General features: G+C 44.6%; 2 protein-coding genes across 2 annotated transcripts; one reads left to right on the top strand and one right to left on the bottom strand.

The window, feature by feature from the left end:
- Positions 1-773: 773 nt before the first annotated feature.
- COA5 (cytochrome c oxidase assembly factor 5) lies at positions 774-9616 on the bottom strand. Its single transcript, XM_082672852.1, has 3 exons — positions 9425-9616; positions 3382-3465; positions 774-1221 (listed from the first exon to the last, which is right to left on the bottom strand). The coding sequence occupies exons 1-3, from the start codon at positions 9521-9523 to the stop codon at positions 1180-1182; spliced, it is 225 nt and encodes a 74-aa protein (XP_082528978.1). The 5' UTR covers positions 9524-9616; the 3' UTR covers positions 774-1179.
- A 95-nt stretch (positions 9617-9711) lies between these two features.
- On the top strand, positions 9712-18207 carry UNC50 (unc-50 inner nuclear membrane RNA binding protein). Its single transcript, XM_082672849.1, has 6 exons — positions 9712-9834; positions 10899-11182; positions 11899-12019; positions 15647-15786; positions 15875-15976; positions 17899-18207. The coding sequence occupies exons 2-6, from the start codon at positions 10903-10905 to the stop codon at positions 18033-18035; spliced, it is 780 nt and encodes a 259-aa protein (XP_082528975.1). The 5' UTR covers positions 9712-9834; positions 10899-10902; the 3' UTR covers positions 18036-18207.
- The last annotated feature ends 1047 nt before the right edge of the window (positions 18208-19254 follow it).

Consider the following 19254-nt stretch of genomic DNA (forward strand, 5'->3'; position numbering starts at 1 on the left):
GAACCTTTAAGAAAGCAAATGAGCTACAGAATACCTTGATTGCTTTAACTCCAGTGACCTGCAGGTCTATGAAGAAGCTATGGCTCCTTCCATTATTCTTCAATACTGAAAAAAAAAAAAACTGGAAACTTGGATTCACATCTGGCTCTACTGTATTATGTGATTGGAATAAAATTACATGATTCTCAACTTTTACAAGCATTTCATGGTTTTCAGTCTTGCCTTCTATAGTCAATACCTACTGGCTCTGAATCCTCCTTTCCTTTTAGGATAAAGCCCAGCATTCATTCAATGAGATTCTGACATGAGTTACCAAATACACTGCATAAGACCCAGGCCTGGCCAAGATCATGGGGTCCCATCCCTTTTTCCACAGGGACTACAGGTCTAATTCAGGGGCAGGTGTTCCACAGAAGAGTCCTTTTGTAGGGTCTGATTAGTGGACCCTAGAAAAGGAGGTTATCTCTCTTCTTTTTGGGTCACAGACCTTAAGGATGTGTGCTTTTGATGGCCTCTTTCCCATTATGTAGAAAGGGCCAGCCTAAAAACGAGGTCAGGAGACAGAGAAAAACAGTCAAGAGATGGAGGCAAGGAGCCCTGGCAGCATAATCCCAGGCTTTGGATCCAGCTATGCCTAATGAGTGATATTAATGTTTTGAGGTTGTTACTTCAGTGATTCAGTGCAAGGGAAGAATTTCTTCTCCAAGGAATCAAACACAATTTATTTTAGAACTAAATAGTACAGACTGAATAAAAGAAAATTTTATCCTAAACTTTCAAGATAGACATTTTCTCACCAGGCACCATGTTGATTTTAACAGTCCCGTTAGTGGCCTTCACAATATTCACGAAGGATGTACAAACTGTGTCATTTGGTTGAGAAGTCAAGTTTGAAAATAACAATCTTTCCATTCTCTGTGCTTCAGAACAATTCTTAAAACACATCTAGTATGTTCTTAGCTCATAACTATTCAATTAAATTTTTCTTCTAAAAATAACTTAGAGCAAGAGAAGCATTTACTTCATACATACTCATCCATTTTCTTCAGTGTTCCATGGAGGAAGAAACTGCTCCAACCGAACAGATGTAACAAAAAGTATGTTTCTTATTTTGGCTTCTCTGTTTTAATGACAGAGAAAATCCTTTGTTGTTTTCATCTTGGTTTCAACATAGTAGTATCAATATCCTTTTCTTCCCCTGAATCTTGATCTGGCATCCAACTGAAAATAAATATACAATTAAATAATATTCTGGACACCATAATTAAACACAGATTTGGTAACAGGTGTCACTATATGAGAGAAGTAAACCAGTTTCCAGCACACTCAAAAAGGCAATGGTCACAGCTCCCAAGGGGGGGGGGAAAAAGATGGCGTTAAAAACGAAAGTTCCATTTAAGGTCACAATAAGGATTTTCTTCTTGAGTCCAAATTTCATTTATCTTTTTCTCTGAAGTACACTCAATGTATGTTGTTCTTCAAACAAACTTGACGTTCTAATTAGGTTTTGTTTGGGTTAATATTCAAGTGTTTTTTAAATCTTTAAATAGTAACTGAAAAGAGGAAAGAGCCTTGAACAATGTTACTGACACTTTAGTATTAAAAGTCCTTAAATTACTACTCATAGGTCAATTCTATGTTCTTTCACTTAAGCCTCACAGTGCAGCCACTTCTTAAGGGTGGTGTGGTAGTGTGAAGGGTCCTAGTCAGTAGAGAAGGCAAAATTGCATAGACAGTCAATACCACTCCCTAGAAATTCCATAGGAAGGAATTATTTTAGAGTTAAACCCTATTAATGAGGACAACACAGCCAGTGTGAGACAGACTGCTATTTCTTCATCTGAGCACTAGATAAAGTAGCTAAGAGCCACATTTTCAAAAAATAAATAATCTTCAAACATGGGAATCATGATCAGGATGATGAGAAGCTTATATTAAGAGGGAACAGCCGATTCAAACTCACCATCTCACCTTCACTCTGGGTCATACACTCACTGTTTGAAATATCAAGCAAAATTACCAGCACAATTTAAATTATTTTGTTTCAGGTTTTTGCCAAGAGTGCATAGGTTACATCAGTTAAGTGTGAGGCAACTCCACTATGCTGGAGGACTAACAGTGAGTCACAGTCTTAAGGGCTGCAAGAATCTCTAAGTCTGCTAAAAAGTTCCCTATACTGCTCTTTCTGGAGTCCAAAAGTATGAGTGAAGCTCTGCCTTGTACTGATATTTGAACTGGTCAGAAGCACGTTTACTTTTTATTCAAGATGGTTACAAATTTCTGCAGAAGGTAGATAAATTGTGGGAAATTTTTACATGTTCTGATTTCTTAAAGTTCTTTGGAGATCAAAGACTGATGTTCAGGCCACGAATTACAGGGAGTTTATTACAAATTCAATCATTACGATTAAAAAGGACAACTCATCACCTCTTACAGTAACTGTTCTTTATAACTTCTCAATTATTTAAACATGATCTGACATTCTTGAAAGATCTAAAGGCTTGCATCTTACATGGGTAACAAAACTATGTGAGAGAAGGCAAGAAAATCCTCTTTTCTAACATTAAATGACGGGAAAATATGGCAAAGAACTGTGTCACTTGAGAAAAGAAAGAGAGCATGGCTAAATTTAATCTAACTTTACACCTCCCAGGGTCTGGTTAGTTAGCAAACATGCTCAAGTTCTTGTCTGGCCTCCCAGATCATAATATCCTGTACTCTCTGCTGCTCTTATCAACAAAAGGGAAGGGATCTGAGTGCTGTCCCTCAACAAAAGCAGGTTCAAGTCCAAGTTACTGCTGTCTTTAGAGGGATGTCCATTTTTCTGATTTCGTATTTTCTTTTCACAAAGAGAAGGCTCCTGGTTTCTATTCCAAAGATCTTTGTAGATCTTTGGAATCAAAGAACACTAGAGTAGAAACCATGAGATTTGTAATGTCCTCTTAGGCTGTCTTTCCACAATCCCTCACTCTACAAATTCAAACACAGACACCAACATCTTCTCCTAATCACACCAACATGTAAGGCACAGTGCACGCACCGCAGACCCCACATTATGGGTCTGTGTGTAGCTGCCAAATGACCCACATACACAGTGACCAACATCAACTGTGCCCCATCTACACCTGCCAAGACTGAACTCTCTCTCTTTCAAAACTCCATGAAGTTTAGCTGCTGTGGTTAGCATAACAGCAATAACGGAACAATCAGCTGTGGGTGTGCATGAATGCCACCTCACGTTAATTCACTGGGGAAGAAAAAATACATCCTTTTTTCCAAGTGATATCACTGCAACCTATTTATAATTACTAAGTCACTCCCATATTTAACTCCACAGAGCTAATTTCTATCATAAGCTTTTAAAAATCGTTAGCTACTTACCACTGATCTTTTACACTCAAAAAATGAGTATTTCAAAGCTTTGCAGTTTCCTTCCTTCAGACACTGCCGAGGGGATTTTCCTTCCTATGACACATAAAACAACATAAATACCTGAAAAATTTTCTCACAAAGTACAAAATAACTGTCCTTCTGGAAATAGTTCTTTTTTAAAAAGTTAAGGAAAAGCAGAAAACAATAATATAAGAAATAATTCATAATTCATTTTGACTGTTGGTACTTAAGAAAAAAAGGATAGAATGAAAAAATATGTCAAATAATTTTGGGGCACTTTAAGGGTGCCCTTGAATTTTTGAAAATGCTGGTTTCCATGGGATACTTTTCTTTAAAATGTTTATATAAAAATCTAGAAACTGTTATCTTCACCTCCTCATGTGTAAGAAAGGGAAAGAGTAAAGGTGAAAGTAGTAACAGGGTTTCTTCAGGGTTTTTAAAACTTTCACACTCAAGAAGTCCTAAAGACAGAGAAGAAAGCAGTGTGTGTGACACAGAGAGAGAGAGGGAGGAAGGGGGGAGGGGGGAGAGGGAGGGAGGGAGAAGGAGGGAGAGAGAGAGGGTGGAAGGGGGAAGAGAGAGAGAGGGAGGGAGGGGGAGAGAGGGGGAGAGAGAGGGAGAAGGGGGGAGGGGGGAGAGGGAGGGAGAGAGAGAGAGGGAGGGAGGGAGGGAGAAGGAGGGACTGAGGGAGGGAGGGGGAGAGGGAAGGAGAGATGGAAAGAGGAAGGGGGAGAGAGGGAGGGAGAGAGAGAAAGTGGGGAGAGGGAGGGAGAGAGAGAGGGAGGAAGGGGGAAGAGAGAGAGAGGGAGGAAGGGGGAAGAGAGAGAGAGGGAGGAAGGGGGAGAGAGGGAGGGAGGGGGAGAGAGAGGGAGGAAGGGGGAGAGAGAGAGGGAGGGATGGAGGGAGGGAGAGATAGGGAAGGAGGGATGGGGAGGGAGAGAGAAAAAGGGAAGGGGGAGAGAGAGGGAGGGAGGAAGGGGGAGAGAAAGAGGGGGAGGAAGTGGGGGAAAGAGGGAGGGAGGGAGAAGGAGAGAGAGGGGAGGAACGGGAGAGAGGGAGAGAGAGAGAGGGAGGGAGGGAGGGGGAGGGAGGGAGAGAGGGTGTGCACGTGAGCGATCAGGAATGCTGTAGTGGTGAACGGGAGGGTTTGTTCTGGAAGGTAGTATCAAGTGGCTTTAAAGTCTCCAATTACAATATCGTTTTAATGCAAGCAAGTTTATCTCCAACACATCTCTGTGTTTTCCCACCCCCTACTGCCACAGTCAAGCTCTCTATTCTGAGAAGCTCACTGAGTAAGAATTTGAAGAGGAGAGTGAGATTTTAACAGAATTTATATATACTTGGAAGGGAAGATCTGCCTGGGCCCAGTGTGAAATTAACTGGTCTTTAAGCAGTGAAAGCTCATAAGAGCTTAAGAAAAATGGATTAAACCATTCCCTTTCTGCCATCAAGACAGGACAGTGCTACAAGAACACATTCACAAGGGAAGTGCTTATTTCTGACTCTTAACAAGACTTTAAAAATCACACTTGACAAAGTAACTGCAAAACTAGATTAAGAGCTAAAATTTAGTAGTATTTTAGTAGGTAAACATGGGATAGAAATGACTTCATTATCATATCTTCATTATCTTAAAATATTTTGAACAAATTTACTGCCATAAATTGAACACAAAGGCACTTAAATATATTGGACACAAAAGCATCTACAGAAAGTGTATTTCACAACTTAAAGAAGATTAAAATTTAACCACTGCAAAATTTCTTTTTGAACCCCCTACCCTACTAATTTATCTAGTAACTAAACACTCACAAGGACTAATTTATTTAAAAAAAAATTCAGAACTGTCCTACATCAGTTTAGCAGGAGGTTAAAAAGTAAATACAAGATATTCCTGTCTACACAGAGCTTCAAACAGCAGGTAGGAGAAGGTATACACATGCTAATGTTCACTGGCAGTGTGAGCAAGTCACAAAGTGGGCGAGGTAACGGGGAGGGGGGAGGGAAAGGTGCTGAGGGGGTTCCTGTTTCCCAGGACTGTAAATGCATAAAACAACATCTGGAAAAAGGAGACTGAACTTGAATTTTCTGAATCACCTGAGGTTTAATGACATTAAACTAACTTGCAATTCTCAAGGGGAAAAAATCAAAACCTTACATTTTATTACTGTTAAAGAAATAATAAATAAATCATATACTGCTCATAAACTTTACCTTTATGCAGTGCTTCACGATATAAAGGAAGATCGTGAAATCTTCCAACTCGAGGTGAATTCCAATGCAAAATGAATCAAGCAATTTTGTCTGAGAGTAAAAATGACCCTGTTCCATGTTAACTTTAAACACTCAAACAGCCCCAATTAGGTGCCCTAAAGTCTGAACAGCTTTAGTGCTGGTTCTCAACATTTCAGAAAGATGTTAATGAGGTCGGCTAGAGTACTACTTAAGTAGAAAGCTCTGGTGTAACTTAAACTTCACCTGCTCTTCATTATCAAGGATTTCCCCTCAAGCAGATTTTGACACCCCGACTCCACCACTGCAATCACTCTCCAAAACCTTTATTTTGCAAGTTGCAGTCACACTCCTAGTTTTTACTGTGAAAAAAGCTACAGGGTACCACATCTATGGCATTCCTGATCCCCAGGAATCCTGGCCACATTCCAGACTTTATGTCTGTTGGACCCTAGATTTGAATTGTCATCTACATCAGTGAATCTCAAAAGTGAACCAGAACAGAGTAGCAAGCTTCTCTGCACTATAATGTTCCTCCCTCAAACTCTGTAATGAGGTTGCCCACATGAACAACATAGAGATAAAAGACTATAACTATACAAAAGACTGGGGCTTCCCTGGTGGCGCAGTGGTTGAGAGTCCGCCTGCTGATGCAGGGGACACAGGTTCGTGCGCCCCGGTCTGGGAAGATTCCACATGCCGCGGAGCGGCTGGGCCCGTGAGCCGTGGCCGCTAAGCCTGCGCGTCCGAAACCTGTGCTCCGCAACGGGAGAGGCCACAACAGTGAGAGGTCCACGTACCTCAAAAAAAAAAAAATAAATAAATAACAAAGGGACTATAATTTCAAAAAAAAAAAGGACTGTAATTTATAAACTGATGCTTCCCCTAACCGTATCTGAGATGCCATCTTTTTCACAAGCTTTCAACCCATACTGCCAACTGCCTACCGGGAAGATCCATCTAGATACTACACTTAAGAGAGAAATATTACTTCATCTTCCTCCACCTCCAACCCTAATGGCAGATTGCTAATTGCCCCCTTAATATTCACTCTTCCTTTTGAGTGGGGCATATGGCTGAGCTAGATTTCCCAGCCACCTTGCAGCTGGGTATGGTCATGTGACTAAGTTCTAGCCAATGGAATATGCAGGGAACTGAAATGTAAAACTTCTGGGTTGGTCTGTAATGCAAAGTGGCTTGCCCCACTTTCCTCCCCCACGTTACTAGGCCTGATGATGTGGAAGCAAGGCAGTCTTGGACCATGAGTGGGAGAGTAACATCCTAACTCCCATCACAGCACCTGACACCACCAATCAACAGTGCTTAGGTTCATGGAAGACAGAGAGGATCAGACTAGACCCTACTTATAGGCAAACAAGAAAGAGAATTCTCTCTTTTAAGCCACTGTTATTCTGGGTCTCTGTAATATTCGTCTGAACCTATAACCCAACTAAGACACTCGCAAGCTTATTTGCCTTCTGAGGTCAAGACTGGTGATTCCCAAACATGGCTGTATCCAAGAATCAACCTGAGACACTTTTAATTTACAAGGGAGATGGGGAGAGCAGTGGAATCTGTACTTTTAAGCTCTCCACCTCCATCTCCAGGTGATTCTGATGAAAAGTCAGCAGGTCTGGAAGCTGTTAATAGACACAAGGGAGATAACTTGTAATTGAGTTCCTTGGGCAGTTTCAACTCCCAGGAGTCAGAATCCTAAGAAGTTTATCCAAGAGATGCCTTTTGAATCTGCTTTTTCCTTGTTTCTCTTCTCCAGCCCCACCAGAGTTTACATCCTTTTCACCATTACCCTGAGTTTCTCTGAGCCCCTACAGTTCCTTGGCTATCTCTCAGTACAGGCCCAGAACTAAGTATTTTATGTTTAATTCCTCCCTAAAGTAAAGTCTAGCAGCTTTGCAGGTGGGTTAAAGATTGGCAAGGAGAGACTATAGCATCACCTGCCAAAAGATCAGATTAATTTCTTTATTCAAGGAGCTGAGGAATCAAAAACCTTATCATAAATGAGGTGGCCATACACAGCAGGCATATACCTCAGCAGAACTCCCCTTGGTCTTGAGTTCCTAGTGGGGAGGGGTGGGCTAGAGCTGCCAGTGACACCATCCGAGAAGGTAGGATATCTGCCTGGATTTGCATAACTCAATGTTTTGCCTCAGTATTGCCATTTTATAGTCCAGTTGAAGTGACCATTCAGGATGAATTTAACTCAATCTGTCAATGCACTTCTACTTAAGAGACTCTTTATATGAAAACACCACGTTTTCCTAGTTGACCAAATTCAGCAACAAAAAGGCCACATACTCAGTGAGGGAAAGCAACATCCGTGCAATGTGTCCGGGTCATTACGTCTGCCTACACCTTCCGAGCTTCCCAGAGATCCAATTTCTACAATGTGTCCCATTCATCTGTATGTCCCCTCAATCAGACCTGGCACTCAAATGTTTGCTACATCAATCAATCACTGCAAAAAACCAATTTGGTGTTCTCCTTGCCACCAGTATTCTCTTCCACTTCCAGAGCTTCTTTCCTCAGTCCTACTCTGTGCCGGAGCTGCTCACTGTGACACCCGTCACCCATGGCAACCGTCCTCTCAAACCTTCCGGCACATTCCCCGTCCTCCAGCCCAGCAGGGCACCAGCTTCTCGTGGGCCTGCCACATCTCCATGATTCTGCACGTGTTCTTTCAGATTCCCCCCACAAACACTACAGCCTCCACTCCTTTACTTGATAAACTACTACTCATCCTTTAAGACTCAGAGCAAATGTTACCTCCTCCTGTGAGAAGTTTCTAAATTCTCAAGCAAAATCAGTTGCTCTCCACTGGGTGCCCGAGGCATTTTGCTCCTCTACTCATAAAACAAGTATTTACTCAATGCTTACACAGCCCTTGCCAAAAACAGTGAACCAAATGTAAAACATGAATCAGCAGAAACACCAATATAGCCTCACGGTTGATGTCCATTTTCGCGTAGTTGTCTTTTCTTTGAAATAAAGGCAACTTTCTGAAATTACATCTCCGAATGCAAAAATAACTGCACCCAACGGATTGCCCTCTCATCAGGCCTTGGTGAGCGGAAAAGGTACTTGTGCTTTGGTTGGGTTCAAGGCCAGAACCCAGGTTCCCCAGTCGACTTTGAACCTCTCTGCATTCACACTGGCTCCTGAGAAGACCTGGGGCTGTAGTGAGGGAAAAACAGGAGAGCAATAGCTCCCATCACAGCACGTAAAACCACAAGATCCACGGTAGGGGGAGCAAGATACAAAGTGGTGAAAATAAAGAGCTGCCTCATTTACAACTTACGCAGGAATGCACAGAACTCAACTCAGCAACACGTTCAAACCAACACAGAGTAGGCAGAGAATCTATTCAGCCACCACTGAACACAGAAAGGAGAATTTACTAGGCAATAGTGTGCCAGGTTCATGTAATTACCTGCTAATTTACTGATTCTTATTTTCTAGGGCTCAAGAAACCTTTCTTATTCTCCTTTATGCCTCCAGAACCTAGCAGAGTGGCAACATTCCGTGTTTCTCGACCCGAAATGGTTTAACCTTTACAAAAACCCAACGGGGCGGCACCGTTCTCTCCAATTTCACACCACCTGGGAAGTGAGGCTCTGACGGTGGATGCGCCCAAAATCATTAAGTTGGAGCTGCGTTCGACACCCAGGACGGCGAACCCCGAGGCACTTCTCTTGACTATCACCGCGGCCGGCCGAGAGCCCTCCGCCGGTCCCGCCTCCCCGCTTCGGGCGTCGGTCACCCGAGCGCCCGGCCGCGCTACCTGGAGCACGCAGTCCGACTGCAGCAGGCACGCGCCGAGGTCCTCCTTCAAGCCCGCGCACGCGCCGCCCTCCGGCTTGTCCTCGTAATAGCGGGGCATGACTGTGCCTTCCGCCAGCTGCTATCCAAACCCACTCCACTCCGCGACGGCCCCGACTTGACTGAACGCCAGCGACGCCGCGGCGGGCGGAACCGGAAGCCACAGCCACCACTTCCGGCGGGCGCGGGGCGGACCTCGGCGCCCGGGAGGCCGAGCGCGCGGCGGAAGTGAGTCACGTGACGCACCGCGCCGCGCCCCCAGCGCCAACGACGTTGTTGGGAGGGAAGTTGGCCCCGCGGCAGCTGGGCTCGGCTGCTGTGCGGCGGTGGCGGGTCAGTTTGGAGCCGGTGGAGGCCGCCGCGGGGCTCCAGGTGAGGCCTGCCGACCGCCCTGTCTGCGCGCGACTCGGGCTCACCCGGGGGCCGTTTCCAACGGCAACTCGCGGCCCCACGTCACCCGGCCCTGGAGTGACCGCGCCCGGGTTCGGGTGCTCGGCCTGCGGCGGGGCTGCCAGACACATTCAGTGGGGCTGGTTACAGTTGAATTTCAGATACCAGCGAAGAATGTTTTCGTATGCGTATGTCCCACGCAGTGTTTTGAACCTGCTGATATTAAAAATTACTCTTGTATCTGAGATTCAGTTCTAACTGGACGTCCTGTGTTTTTATGCAAAATCTGGCCGCCCTACTCGAGGCCCCGGGCCGGCGGGGAGCCGTAGGGCCCGTGAAGCGCCGTCGGCGTCCCGGAGGAGGCCTGGGGAGTGGAGCCAGACACTGGGCTGCCGGGGCGGGGTGTGGGGGCCGGACGGTGATCGGCGCTCCCCTGGCTTCAGACCGGTTGGACCGGAACTCCCACGCTGTCGTTCCGCTGCTGAACTAGTCAGGAAGTAAAACACTGCATTTGAGTTCCGCTTTGTTTTTACATCACATAGTCATGAACGAGTTGCTTGCTGGTCATGCGCTGGTGGACCTGTGAGATAGGCCATTTATTTTACCTCGTCGGGAACATCGTTTCAGTTTGGCTTCAGCAAAGGCTTTCTCTTAAAGTCTTGATGGTCGAGAGCCCACATGACAGGTGGAGTTTTGAGCCAGACTGCCTGAGTGCACATTTGGCTCCATCAGTATCACTGCTCCTGCCGGGGAGTGGGGGGAAAGGGGGAAGCTGAGGCTTGAGGGAAGTGAAGTGTGGGGAAAATGTGGACCCTATGAAAGTGTTATTATGAAGGTTCAGAAGGGCGTGGGGTAGCCCTTGCCTGAAGTGCAGTGATCATTTCTGCAGCCTCGGAACCAACTCCACTCGCTTTTGAGCCCTGCCTCTACGCAGGGATTGGAGCCGACATGTAAGGTGACTTCTCTCATAACTCACAAGAGGGGTGCTAGTAGCTGACAGTTTCTTCGATGACTTGGAATAGAATTTTTTTTCTTCGTCCATCTAGGAAGATGTTACCGAGTACTTCCGTGAATTCCCCAGTGCAGGGGAACGGCGTATTGAGTTCCAGGGATGCGGCCAGACATACAGCTGGAGCAAAACGCTACAAATACCTGAGGAGGCTTTTTCGTTTCCGGCAGATGGACTTTGAGTTTGCTGCCTGGCAGATGCTCTACCTGTTCACTTCCCCACAGAGAGTTTATAGAAACTTTCATTACCGGAAGCAGACAAAGGATCAGTGGGCCAGAGATGACCCTGCTTTCTTGGTCCTGTTAAGTCTCTGGCTCTGTGGTAAGTGTCTGTCTGCAGGAGAGTTGAAGAATAAATGAGCGTTTCAGGTTGGGCTTGTCATTTGGAGAATCTTTTGTTATCAGCATGTTGTGGGTCACAATTTGGGGATCTCTGCAGCTGTTTTCTTCCTCTCTGAAGCCTCAGAAATCTCCTCACAGGGAAGAAGGTGGTATTCTTCCTGATTTTAAAAGTCCCAAGCAGGTGCCAGAGTCAACTGTTTCCTCAGAACTTTCAAAAGCAGAGGACAGAGTCACTCCATGTCTTTTAACTACCATGACAAATAAATTGATACCCAAATGCAAACTTACTGTGAAAAAAGTCTCCCGAGGTTGGAAACTGCATTTCACCATCAGGCCAATCCAGAATGAGAGTTCTGAAAGTACCAATGTGAACTTGAGAAACTGCTTTTAGTTCAATAGTGCAGTGAAAGGGTCTGAGCCGTCTTTAGGGTGTGAGTGCTGCTGTGTTCTGAATGCTGGGGCTACCCTGGTGAACCACAGACGGATGGGGGCCTCCTCAGTAAACTTCAGATATCTCAGTGGTAGTTCTGTGTTCCAAGGTGGTCTGCATTTCTTAATCAATTACATTTAACACACCTTTGGGGTTTACATACCTGTCTCCCACACTAGAGTGGGCATCTGAAAGGCAGAGTCCATGCCCTGTACCCCTAGAATCTAGCAGAGTGCCTGAATACATCTTGTACATCTTTCTTTCAGTGTCCACTATAGGATTTGGCTTTGTGCTGGACATGGGATTTTTTGAGACGATAAAGCTGCTCCTTTGGGTTGTATTCATAGACTGTGTAGGCGTCGGCCTTCTCATATCAACCTTAATGTGGTAAGTACGGTTAACTTTGGTTCTTCAGATGCTGCTGCAGAGCCTCCATTTGCTTGCTTCAGAGAGTAGCTGATGGAAATTGAAACAAGATAGATGAACTGAAAGCATCGATTTTGGCTGCCAGGATTAACATACCTTGTCCTCCTAGCCACTCTAGGAGGTACCTACATCAGAAAATACTCTAAGGGGATGGTCTGCTGTGTCAAAGCACAGCAAATAAGTGAATCGAAGTAATGATTGTGTCGTATTAACAAAAATTTTGATTTTGCAAAAATATTATGCAGTTAGCCAATTCTGCTTAAGCTGTCTGGATGACGGCACAGTATTCTGCCTTTGCCAGTGGGTCACTTCTAGAGTTATAAGATGTAGAGGGATATATTATGGAATCTTACTTTGCATCTTTGACATGAAATGAAGTACACCTGAAAAAGGATTGTTTTGGTTAAAATTTTGGTGTCTTTCTTCTGAGCCACACACATGGGTTTTATTGACTGGGTTCTCAGTCTGACTTTGTCTGGGTTTGCTGTACCAACAGTAGTATACTGAGTATAAATCTGGTGTTTGGTTTTTCAGCCTTCTCCCTGATCAGTGCTCCTGTGGGGCTGGCGGAAGGGGTGGATGTGTGGGTGAGCTCAGCAGGGGGCCGGTGGTGGTGGTGGTCGTATGTCAGAGAAAACACTGGAACCTGAGTCACAGAGAGACCTGGGTTCAAATGCCAGCTCAGCCATTTACTGTGTACTTCTTAGCTCCAGTCTTCTCTTTTGGAAGATGGAGTTGATTATCTATTTATGAGGTATTTGAAAAGATTGTGGTATGAAAAGCACTTGGCATATAGTCTGTGCTCAATAAATGGTAGCTGTTAACATTTTAAGCAAGATTCTGAGACGCTAACCTCTGATGATACCAACCTGTTATTTTGCTTTGTAATTTATGACTAGTCCAGTACAGGTCTTGTATGTGCTAGGTAGTTGGAAAATGCAATGCATCATTAACCTAAGATTCTAAAATCTGGCCTAAAAAGAATATTGCTAACCAACATAAGTCACATATTCATTATCAAGATATCCAAGGGAAACATGCTAGGTGAAAAAATTTCAATAAATAAGGCTTTCAAACAAATAGTTTGTAGCCGGCATTCTGCCTTGAATGCACGCGATTCTGCGATCTGGAGGGTCGCAGAAGCCGGGAGTTTAGTACCTTAGTGTGAGTCTGTATCATAGTTTGAGTTCATTGGAGAAGGACTGAGTATATTTTTGAGAACCTACATTGTGCTGTGAATCGTGTGAAGAACCAGAAATAGAAATCATGCGTGACTCCAGTCACGCCAGGGGTGCCACAGAAGCCAGCATGAGGAGGCATTTGGGCAGATGCGGTAGCTGATTCCTGGCACCAAGTGTGAAGGCAGAGAGGTGTGGAACAGCGTGCCAGGTATGGGAGCACAGGGGGCACTGCATGGCTGCGGAGGAGATGGGAGTAGAGAAGTTGGCCCTAAATGCAATTTAGAGAAAAGAACTGGACTTCAGCTTGTAGGCTGCATGTGGGAGTAGGAGGGAGGGGGAGCGGTGGGGAGCTTGGAGGCTTTGAAGTCAGAAATGCAATCCAGTTCACACTTCAGGAAAGATCCTCTCTGTGGCAGTGGAGACGGAGGAGCTGGAGAGAGTGGCTAGGCTGGATACAGTCGTGGGGTCTGCACTGGAGCAGAGGAGGCCCGGGCTGCTGCGGTGTCACAGAAGTAGATGAGGGGAGGGAAGAGCAGGACCCAGGGCCTCTGGGATGGCCTGGGAGTTTGGGGCTCAGCAGTCAGTGGCCAGTGCAAGTGAAGCATTCCATGTTGGACATGTTGAGTTCAGGAGGCTTGTTGATAGTGAAGTGAAGGTTCATTGGCCCCTGGGGTAGGTGACTAGAAGCTGCAACAGTCTGGCCGAGATGAAGACATGACTGGCATTATTAATACGGAGGTGGGAGAGGAGCACGACAGCTGTCTTTGAGCTCTCTCAGAAGGCGTGTCCGTGTTCTAGAGGTGAGACTCGGAAGGAGGCCGGAAGCCTGGAAAGCAGCCATTCAGGGGCTAAGCAGAGAGGTAGGGGCAGTAGCAGGACCCCAGAGTGGGAACTTGAGTAGTGGGCTAGATACTTATTCATTTTAATGGCACCGGTTCTCAGCTCGAGTGGAAGGTGTTCTGGTGAGCTCGTTTGCTCGATCAGAGCACTGTTGTCTTGCCGCTTTCAGGTAGCTGAGTACAGGACTGCTTTATTAGTACTGTAACACCTTCTCCCTCTTGTTTCTTTCTTTTTTCTATTTTTATTTCCACTAGGCATAGCATTTTCTTAACGGTATCCTCAAAATGAAATCACATGTGGAAGAGTCCATTGAATTTCCACAGCTGTGTTTATAATACAATGATCTTTATTGTTCTTTTCCTTTGATAATCTGTCTTTCTGTTACCTGGATGTCTGTCTTCTCGTTCGTTCGTCATTTAACGGAACGATTAGGCCACGCTGTGGAACAGAGACACCAGCTGAGTGATTGTTCCTGTGGCTGGAGACACCGTTGGCCCCTCTCTCCTTACTGGTTCCTCCTGACTCCCTGACCTTTCCACGGGGGAGACCCAGGTCCTAGGCCTTGGACCTGTTCTCTGCATTCACTCTTTGGGTGATCGCATTTGGGTTCGTGGCTTTTAATATCATCTACACACTGATGAGGTTATATCCGCAGTTTGGACCTCTCCTCTAAACTCTAGACCTTCTCTACCTCTTACTCCAGACTGACAGGCATCCCCACCTCGCACCTCAGTCTTCCGTTTGTTTAAGGCCAGAATCTCTCAGTCGTCCTTGACTGATCTTTTTTTTTGTACCCTAGCACTCAAGTCTAGCACTAGTCTATCTAGTGCATCTAGTCCTATTGGCTCTGCCTTCCAGCGGTAATATATCCCCATGTCAGCACCTCCGCTGCTGCCACCCTGTTCATCTCCTGCTCGCAGCAGCCTCCCATCTGCCTCTCTGCTTCCACTCTTGTCCCCAGAGTCTGTTCTCAGACCGGCAGCCAGAGGAACCCTGTCAGTACAGTAAGTCGGACGATCTTAGAACTCCACAGTGACTTCTTATTCCACCAAGAGTAAAAGCCCAAAGGTCTGACAGTGGCCACAGGCTCTGTAAGGTCCGGCTCCCGTTTGTTTTCGGATTCCATTTCCTGTGTATCTTCTCACTTGTCCCAGGCACTCTGCACCCCTCCCCCATTCCTCAAGCCTGCGGGGCCCTCTGCCACCTCCCTGTACCCCCCCACACCTCTGTGCTTGGACTCCCCTCTGCCTGGAATGCTCTGCCCCGGGGGATTCCCATCACTGCCCTTGGGACTTTACCCAGATGTCGCTCTCTCATGACCATCGTCATATGTAACATTTCAACTTTGTATTCTCTGTCTTTCTGTACTACTCTGTTTTTCTCCATGGGACCATCTGACAGCTATTTGTATTGTTGTCAGACTACTCCCCCGAGATTGAAGGCAGAAATTTGTTTTGTTTACCGCTGTATCTCCAAATGTCTGGAATAAAGCTTGGGACATAGAAGGTAGTTGGTAAATATTCATAATTAATTTTATTGTACTATGAAATAAATGTTAACTTTTCAGGTTTATCTCTAACAAGTACTTAGTGAAACGGCAGAGCAGAGACTATGATGTGGAGTGGGGCTATGCCTTCGATGTGCATCTGAACGCTTTTTACCCTCTCCTCGTCATTCTGCATTTTATCCAGCTTTTTTTCATCAACCGTAAGTAGCAGTTACTTCTCAACATATTATCAAAAAGTCTTCATTGTACCCACTGAAAAGAGATTCATTGTATGCGTCTCTTCTGCAGATGTCATCCTAACGGACACATTTATTGGATATTTAGTTGGAAATACCTTATGGTTGGTTGCAGTTGGCTACTACATCTACGTAACTTTCCTAGGATACAGTGGTAAGTAATTGCGTTTTTTGGTTGATTGACAACACAACAGGGAGGGGAAAAGTTGCAACAGTAATACAATTAGCTTACTTTCATGGAGCTCTTACAGGCACTGTCCCAGGTGTTTTAGGAATTCTCCCATTTAATCTTTACAGATACATAATACAGCTTTACTTGTCCCCATTTTCAAATGAGGAAACAGGCACAGAGAGATTAAGTAACTTACCCATGGTCACGCAGCTAGCAGGTGGCATAGCTGGTATATAACAAATTTTATAATTTCAAGGAACCATGTTAAACCATATTGATGCTGTCCAAGTTACTGGCAGGAAACCCACTCAGTTTCCTCTTCCTTTTCTCCGAGGCTTTTGGGTTCTGGGTTACCGGCAGTCAGAGTGAGGAAAGGGTTGGGTCCAAGGTGTGAGCATGTTTAAAACCTTTGCCTCATTTTCTGTTTTATGATTGTGGGCTGGGGGAGCTTTGAAATACTCTTTATTTTGTAAACATCTGTGTTTAAAATAGATGAACCCTGCTCACAATTCATATACTGTACCCCTGCCACAGTACACAAAGTTCACCCGTCACAGGGAGATCGTGGGGCTCAGGAGCAGGGGAGCGCCCAGGGGTGCAGAGGTGGTTACGCGTCAACGGCAGCAGTGCCTGCTCAGCAGTCTGGGCCTAAGGCCAGGTGCCAGGCCACCTGCTGGAGTGGGGAAGCTTAGGGATGAGAGGTTCTGTAGATAATCACAGGAGATCGGGCCCAGCTTCTGCTGAGCTCAGGACGTTTGTGAATTCATCATTACATCGTGCTGTCGATTCATTTTTCATAGTATGAATGAGAACCATATTGACATTATTCTTCATGTATGTTAAGGAACAATCACTACTAAATAGAGTTAGATTAAATCTAGAGACCTTACTTATGATTTGTTAGCATTATATTCTTAGCCCTTCCTTTCTTGTCACTCTAGATGATCAGGCTCTTACTGTAAATACAAGCCACTTGTACTCACATGTGACTGGCTCCAATGGTGAGAGCTTCCCACGCTTGTCCCCTTGGCTTTGCCAGGAACCACTGAAACGCCCCTGCCACCCACATTGTAATACCTTGTTTGGGGCATTGGGAGTCCTTTCTCTAGTTCAGGGGAAATGTTTATGACATGTTATATTTAGGCTTCTAATGAATTTTCACGTTTTGAGAAAGTTTTAAAATGTCATTAGCACACTGCCACGTTATGGTTTCTCAAAGTGGATTTTGCATCACTCTCCTGGTAACTCCCTATGATTTAGAAGATTCTTTGAGCACAGCTCAGTTTCAGTTTGAGGACTACTTGTATGAGAAATATTTAGGTTAGAATGCATGGGGTAGGGACCCACTAACCAAGCCATGAGCAAGAAACAAACACGGATATCTGAGGGTGGATTTTATATGTGAGAGTTTCAGTTATTTCCTAAAGTCTCGGATACTAGTTGAGATCTCACCTTCTCAAAGTGGACGTGTAATGCTTTCCCCCGCTGGGAAATCGCAGACAGCTGAGAGTTGGGTTTTTTCCTATAACATCATCCATCTCTGTTGGTACGTTAGGTGGGAGGCTTCTGAAGCATCACAGGTTTAAATTCACCACCGCGTCCATTAATATTGGTGATGTTTGACCCTCTTAACCTCAGTCCTGGATTTGCTTCTCATTCAGCCTCTGTGCTGAGAAACCTCTGCTCGGTTTCTTCACAGCCATGAGTGAGAAGGAAATAACACAGAGGAGTAGTAATATTGCTCTGGCTGCAATACAGCATCGTCAGTAAGATGCTTCAGTAAGATTCACAGTATGTGTTGCCTGCTCGGCCCATCGTGCTGTGGGGGAAGCCGTCTTCCAGAACGCTCATTTACTAGTCCTTTACTTTTCCCACCAACGCATGTGGGTTTGCTCCTTTTCCAGCACTGCCGTTTCTGAAAAACACAGTGATTCTTCTTTACCCGTTTGCACCTTTCATCCTGCTCTATGGACTGTCACTAGCGCTGGGCTGGAACTTCACCCACACACTGTGCTCCTTCTACAAGTACAGAGTGAAGTGAAACACGGAGCCTCTTACATCTTAGGTGCGTCAACAGTATTGGTGAGGTGGTGATTTCTTGTGAAACTTGTAAATAAACTATCATTGTAGATATCTTAAAGGTGTAAAGTTTGCAAATTTGAAGAAATATATATGCTAACACCGTTATCTAGTACATTCCTTAAAACTAATTAAATGTACATTTCTATAATAAATATTTTTTAAACTAAAGCATGTATTTTATTCTGCACAGAGAATATATGCAAAGTACTAAGGGCATGCGGAAAAGAGAAAGGTAAAACTTTTTAATATGAATTATTTTTGAAAGTATCCATTTGGAGAACATGGTAATAATGTTTCCCCTTCTCCCCTCCCCCACTGTTACTGACAAGGTACAAAGTCCAGCCCCATTTCTAATGGGCTGCATTTTAAACCTTTATATAAGTCACAGGATCCTAGTGTAACCTTCAAAAGCCTCTACTTGTAATTCAAATAGGAATCACTGTACTACAGGCTCCAAATATCATTAACAGCCATTGTTCATGCAAAAAAAAAAAAAAAAATTACCCAACAAACAAAATGCAGTAGATCGAAGAGGTCCCCGGAGGCTACTCTTACTCTAGGGACTGTATAGCATACTCAGGGTCTGAGTGAACACCTGCATGACACTGATAATCACAGTCTTAACACCAGTCTGCTTTTCTTTTTTAAAAGACTTTCCAAAACCCACATATCAAATCCACGCCTGTTTTCTAACTGAAAACAGTACCAGTAAACTATTATTATATCAGTGTTAAGCAAAACTAATAATAAAAAAAGCTTGGTACCCATGAAGTTTTTACCTGTTTATTTATATTAGGAGTCTTGAATTCAACATGGCTTTTTAAACTTCTTTATCTCAAATACACATGAACGGTTGTGGCACAGAGAAACAGTGATGAAAGGCACAGTCAACAGGACCAGTTATCAGGTTTTCAGTTATAGCAGCAAATTTGAAAATAAATAATCTGCCTTTAAAAATCCAACAGGTACCTAAAATATCACTACAGAGATTACCCATTCAACCAATGGAGACACTGTAAGGAAAATATGTACAATACATTTACGGAGAAAAAACATCTGGTTCAACCTGGTAAAGCAGTTCCTCAGGCAGCTTCTCCCAGGAGTGCTTCCAGAAACACCCCAATTACAAAGACAGCCTTTCCAAACAAAGTTTGTTCTCAAGGAGAAATGCTTCAGTT

The sequence above is a fragment of the Grampus griseus genome (genome assembly GCF_964374135.1).
Source record: "Grampus griseus genome assembly, chromosome: 15".
Classification (NCBI taxonomy): domain Eukaryota; kingdom Metazoa; phylum Chordata; class Mammalia; order Artiodactyla; family Delphinidae; genus Grampus; species Grampus griseus.

What these genes read in the sequence shown, in the direction of transcription:
- COA5 (XM_082672852.1), bottom strand. Translation starts at nt 9,523, where the DNA reads ATGCCCCGCTATTACGAGGACAAGCCGGAGGGCGGCGCGTGCGCGGGC. An exon ending in AGTCGGACTGCGTGCTCCAG is followed by an intron (nt 3,466 to 9,424) that starts GTAGCGCGGCCG and finishes TATGTGTCATAG; the next exon opens with GAAGGAAAATCCCCTCGGCA. An exon ending in TTGAGTGTAAAAGATCAGTG is followed by an intron (nt 1,222 to 3,381) that starts GTAAGTAGCTAA and finishes ATTTATTTTCAG; the next exon opens with TTGGATGCCAGATCAAGATT.
- UNC50 (XM_082672849.1), top strand. Translation starts at nt 10,903, where the DNA reads ATGTTACCGAGTACTTCCGTGAATTCCCCAGTGCAGGGGAACGGCGTA. An exon ending in CCAGCTTTTTTTCATCAACC is followed by an intron (nt 15,787 to 15,874) that starts GTAAGTAGCAGT and finishes TCTCTTCTGCAG; the next exon opens with ATGTCATCCTAACGGACACA. An exon ending in AACTTTCCTAGGATACAGTG is followed by an intron (nt 15,977 to 17,898) that starts GTAAGTAATTGC and finishes CTCCTTTTCCAG; the next exon opens with CACTGCCGTTTCTGAAAAAC.